The 6,000-nt window shown below is 46.3% G+C and overlaps 1 protein-coding gene across 1 annotated transcript; it reads right to left on the reverse strand.

Annotated features, from left to right (window-relative positions):
- Positions 1-3,702: 3,702 nt before the first annotated feature.
- Positions 3,703-5,625, reverse strand: PADG_00110 (uncharacterized protein; the record flags this gene model as incomplete). Its single annotated transcript, XM_010757395.1, has 4 exons — positions 3,703-4,088; positions 4,173-4,412; positions 4,504-5,289; positions 5,427-5,625. The coding sequence occupies 4 exons, from the start codon at positions 5,623-5,625 to the stop codon at positions 3,703-3,705; spliced, it is 1,611 nt and encodes a 536-aa protein (XP_010755697.1).
- Positions 5,626-6,000: the final 375 nt, after the last annotated feature.

A 6,000-nucleotide genomic window follows, 5' to 3' on the forward strand; every position in this document is an offset into this window, starting at 1 on the left:
GGACACAACCCTCCCTTGGCGCGAATTCGCACGAATCAGATCGAATTGCCTTGGCCATGGACAGGTGGAAATCATAGATTAAACAGCGATAGCTATAAAAAGCACGGTATCCCCCTTGCCAGCCAGCTGCGTATTGAGAATTAAAGGCATTTAGCTCAGGATAAACCTCGAGGGTGGGTATCTTATGGTTCCAGAAAACAATGAAAGTAGCATTCCCAGTTCATGATGGGCGCTACCAGCCACGACTCAGACGAGTTTGTACATCTCTTCTGCCCAATCGGTGGAGATGAGTACCTGCATCTTCCACAGAACCTGGCCCGCCGTGTGTATCCGCATAAAGCGTGAGCAACGAACGGCAATATGGGGTGGGGTAGGGGTGTGTGTGTGTGTGTGTGTGTGTGTGTGTCCGACTCAACCCAACCGCCTGCTCTCTAGACCAACCACCAGCATGAACCGTTTGCTATTAATCCCGGGTGGTAGGACGGTGTCTGGCGAGTACTCACCGTCCAGTCAGGGGATTGGATAGAGCACTGCAGCGAGGGCAGATGAATGCTGATGCTACGAAGGATTACTCAGGGAACGTGAGTGAGCCTGTGAGAGCAAAGAACAACGGGGGTTCAAGTCGAGCAAAGAATGGAGTGACGTTGAAACAAGCTAAGCGGCTCTGGCCAACCACGGGTCGCAGAGGAGGCTCCACGGACTGATAGGGCGGCAAGCCGAATTAGTCATGGTTGTTGGCGCCTGGTTGGAGCCTGTCATTGGTCCAACGGGGAAAACAAGCCAATTCCATCGAGACTGAAACCTGTCATTCATTCTCTTCCAACCGAGAGCGCTGATAGACATTGTCAATTGGTCACTGCTTTATAGCACAATGGACAGTGTCCGGGAAGACTGAAGGTTAAGCGAGGTATTCAATTATATTAAACATCATCTGCCCAGCTACCAGCCATCCCCAACCCCGATGGATAACCACCCAGTCTGGAACAATGCTGTTAACAGATCAACGACCCTGAAAGCATTGCCCACGTCAAAAGGGGTTGGATTATTTATTTTACGGCGGCTACCTCATTGTGGAAGAGAAATCTTATCTGGAGCATATCTGGGCGAGGAAAACTGGAGAATTGAGCAATGACACAATCACCGTCCTCAAGCCAGCAAGAACTGTGGGAATGCTACTGTTATGAATCGTCTAACCAATAACTACGCTAAGACAGGTTCTTATTGGGACGATTGAAGTGGATCCTTAATCTAGAGGAACTGTTCATAGGCCCAGTCGCAAATTTTACAGAATTGGAGTATCTAATCGATACTTACCAAGTAGAATATGAGAAAGAAAGGTCGCAGTCCGATGTTCAAGTACTGGCAAGATCTGGGCTACAGCATCATGGGCCAATTCAACACAACCCTTTAAGGAATACTATCCATAACGATATCATCCTTCTGATCCCTTTGCGTTTTCACGTACCGTGAGGTCGCGTCGGATATACAAGCATACGGATTGCCCTCGATCGACTCAAACCTCCAATCTGAGCAGCGGGAAACCCAGCTTTCCACTTCCTAGAGTTGCAGGTTTATGAGCGAGTCACCTTTCGATGAAGGTGCAAACACAGCGGAAAAAGATGTTAAAAAGCATGAGCAGCTCAATGCTACCCTTCTCCGAAGGTCATATCTTTTTTTGAAAATAAAAAGATCTTAAGTGAAAAATAAATAAATATACCTCTTAGGAGATATATTTACTAAAACAAGGATCAGAAATGATATAAACGTCCAATATATATATATATATATATATATGTATATGTATACCACATCATCCGGGATTCGCTGGTGGTCACCCTCCCAACCAGCTGCAACCGGCCGGCAGGAGGTTCAAGTACAGCTAAGCGGACGGGAATCCCTGCTTTCCACTCACTGTGATCGTATGTGCCAGATAGTGTATAAATTTTGATATATGATGTCAACAAAGCCCGTACGTTAAAGCTTCAACGTCCTGTCTGACACAAACCAGCAGACCAGCATTTCATCTCCATCATCGTTTATCTTAATAGCTGCCTTGAGCAAGATCGTCGAGATAATTTTGAAAGGTAGGCATGTAAATTTAGCATACCCAAACACTCAAACAACAACCCCATTAAAAAAGGCAATACTTAGTACCAACATTCATTCCTTCATAACCAACCGTGTGTTTATCTGCGCAGAGTTATTCGGTTGATTGATAAATTCTAACATTGACACCATCCATTCTGCTTCTTACTTCTGTCATACCTCATGCAATATCTGTGATCTCATCCTGCCCATTCTTGCCTCACTTCCCTCGTCTCAGTCTTCCCTGACTACTCTCAAACCAGCTTAAACCACATTAGATAAACCAAGATCTCATAAAACAGAGAAGAAATGGCAGTATTATAAGCTGAACATATTCTGTGATAAGAGTAGGAAATATATAGAACGAAATAAAAACGAAATTCAGTAATAGCAATATATTTTCCGAGTATGCAGGAGATAAAAGTTGGTGTTAAAGTAGAAGTTGAAAAGATTAAACTGGGAAGGTTATGATGATATTGAATAGAGGTAGATTTAAGATAGAAAAAGGGTAAAATGAAAATATGAAGACATTGATGGGGTATATAGTATGTACGCATAGTTAAAGTAAGCATTGAGTTAGTTTATGCAGTGTAATATAATGTCATAGGAGTTCAAAAGGGGGAGAAACTTGAAGGATAAAGTGATCATGGAAAAAATGACAAAAAAAGAGCAAATTACAGCACAAAGGAAAGAACCCGTCTTTGGTGTATCTGGCTGAAGAGATAAACAGAAAGAACTTTTAGAAGCAATATGAAGAAAGGGAATATGGGAAGAGCAAACATCTGGTTCACAAAAAGGAAAAGAAATATATAAACAAGGGAACCAAGTGGCATAGTGGTATCAGGAGGTGTAAATGGTATAAACCTTCCAGCCAACGCACATAGGCATAAAGAAAAAAGACAAAGAAAAAACTCCCAGTTCAGTCTTGAGGGAGAGTTTCCAATCAATGAAAATCAACAATACAAAAGTGAGCCAAGTAAATGGCGGTCCTTCGCCAGGTAGGACTGTTGATGGCGTAAAATTCAGGGGAAGAAAAACACGAAGACAGAGAAATAGAGAGGGAAGACAAGACATAGAAAAAAGAAATACCACATAGCTAACGCAGACACACATCCAATTCAATCCGTCAACCATATTAATATAATATAGTCGAAAAAAATCAATACGAAATCTTCCCAATTCACAATTCCTTGCAGAAAATAAGTACTCATGTAAGCAACAAACATCGCTAAATGAAAGGTTGGATTTTATCAGCCTTGTCGTTGAAGGTTGGTAGGCCAGTTAGTCAGTCTTTGTTTCAACATGTGTCGTGTCACGGGTGTACTGTGAAGTGGTGGGCTGCGGTGCGGTTGCTGGACTCTGCGGGTTGTAGATGTGAGGTTGTAGACTGGAGCCCGATATCATTGGCATCACCGCACGACAGGTAATATATGACCATATGGCTGATGCCAGAGCAAGGGTTATCATAATAGTAGGTGGGTATGTTGGTGGTGGACAGTGATGAATAAGTGTCCGATGCGAAGAGGTGGAGAGGGACGCAGGCAGGTAGGCAGGGTTACAGATGGAGGGATGGGAAGGCAGAAAATCTTAGATTTCGGAAGTGGCCCAGTAAAATTATCATCGCCGGTCCTCAGTATACTGCACCCCTTGCATAGGGGCCAGTGCCCCATTCATCAGGGGTGGCAACGTCCTCGCCGGATCCATTTGCGGTGGTGTATGCACAGGATGTGAGGGTTGCTGAGTTGCTGTGGGCGAAGAATATGGGCCGTTAGTAAAAATCTGTGCCTGTCCTGCTTGAGACTGTGGTGATATGCCGTTGGTCTGCAGTTGGGGCCGGTCGTAGGGTGATTGTTGTTGCTGTTGGTGTTGCTGCTGTCCACTCGCTTGCCGGTGAAGCTGATCATTTAGTTGTTGGCGTAGATCGTTGACTTCGGCCTTTAAAGCGCCGGTTTCATGGCGGGTTTGTTGGATGGTTTTTTCGAGTTGGCCGATGTATTCGATTGCTATGTAATTGTATCTGTTAGGATTACGTATTCACTTGCTGGAAATTATGAAAAGATGAAAATAAGAAAAAAGGCTTAAGCCACCTCTCGTCAACGTCTCCCATTTACTAGACTTGCTACTCTGGCTCGACGGCAGCCGTGATCGCAGAAGCTCAAAACAGTCCTTCATTTCGCTTCGTCTTTTACGCTCAGCCAGTTTATGTGTAATGCGCAATTCTGGGGTTCTGCTGTACGGCGTGGTGCCATTTGGCGACTCTGGGTCCCCCATTAAATCTCTAACCTGTTTCTGCTGCAATGAATGATGATGGACACTCTGAGGTAGTTCTATTTATCCCATGAAAACCACAAAGGTTATTAGAAATTATGCAATTCAAAAACAACTGATATATATTTGGGAAAGTAAAAGCGAACAAACCGTGTTGGCCATGCGGCAATCTGGAATCCGTAGTAAACACACTGCTAGTAATAGATTCCACCGTGCTCCCCCGCCGGATAAACGGACTAGATGGCTGGCCACAGCTTCCCTTGTCGGACGCACGAGCCATATCGGGGTCCGGAAAGGCATAGGCTTGGCCTGCCGTAGGAGACTCTGCATTGTAAATTTCTGCATGAGGGTTGCTAGAGATAGCAGGAGCAGTGCGGCGCACCGGAAAGGAACGATGGCCATTCCTGGGACCGAGCGGAGAGAGCGGATGGTCTCCATTATAACGAGGGCCGCGCTGGCTGGTAATGTTTGAATAATCACTAGAAATGCCGCGATCGCGTTGCAAGCTGGAAACAATAGAGGACTGAGAGACATTTGTGCTGTTGTATGGAGAGGCAGGGTTAATGGCTAAGGAACTAATCCCCTGGTTCATTCTACTGTCGACACTGCTGCGACGAGATTCGGGGAAATCTGTCGGAGGGCGTTGGACGGTACCGTCGAAGCTTTGGTTTATTGAAGGGAGTACGGCACTTGGCTGGTGGGAGGTGTAGCTTGGCGAATGTTGTTGAGGGCCCCCGGTTACGGAGGACGGAGTATTTGGTTGATCTTGTGAGGATTGCGAATGCGATCGAGATTGAGATTGAGGCTGCACTTGAGGCTGAGGACGGTCAGATACGCCTGTGGAGAGGCGTTTCGGGGAGTGCTGAGAGGAGGTGAGGTAAGAGAACTGGGCATAACCACTGGTGCCATTGGTGGTGTTGGAATATGTGGAGGAGCCTAGGAAGATAGATGAAAGTTGAGTTAGTTGGCGGTTTTAATTAGAACTGGTTTCACTTGGCTGAATACATCATAAAAACGACATTCTTTGGGGGGGGGGGGGGGAGAGGGAAAAAAATCAAGGCGGATAAACATACGGGCACTCTGGGACATGGACCAATTGCCGGAGTCGCGCTCAACGGTATTCAGGGAGGACTGCACCGGTGATTTTTCTGCAGGGGGAATATTACCGAGACACATACTGGCGGTGAGGGTGGAGATCGAGGGGAGTTTCTGTGAATTGTGCTGGCCAACCCGGAGTTCCTCCCACGGGCGGTATGAGACGGATACATCCATCTGGCTCGATGGGGCGCCCTTTGGAGCACGGTGGCGGGAGGAGGAAAGGACGACGATTTGGATAGAAGTATAGTGAGGAACAAGTCAAGGGAGAATAAGGCCAAGACCGAGACAGAGAGATTTAGGGTTAAAAGAGAGGAAGAATGGGGTGGGTATGGTGATCGTCTTGATACCTGTTGCCAAGAGGTTAGAAGAAGCCAGACAGTTGAGGATGGAGAAGGGATGGCATGGTTGAGAATGTGAACAAGGAGGAGAGTGCTGTAAACCAGTGGGGTGATAGGGGATAAAAAAGAGCATGCGGTGAGAAGGTGAGAGAGACAAAATAAGGAGAGAGAGTGGGCCCCCCCCCCCTTCCCCCCCAAAGTGCGATTGGGG

This window comes from Paracoccidioides brasiliensis (genome assembly GCF_000150735.1).
Source record: "Paracoccidioides brasiliensis Pb18 unplaced genomic scaffold supercont2.1, whole genome shotgun sequence".
Classification (NCBI taxonomy): Eukaryota; Fungi; Ascomycota; class Eurotiomycetes; order Onygenales; family Ajellomycetaceae; genus Paracoccidioides; species Paracoccidioides brasiliensis.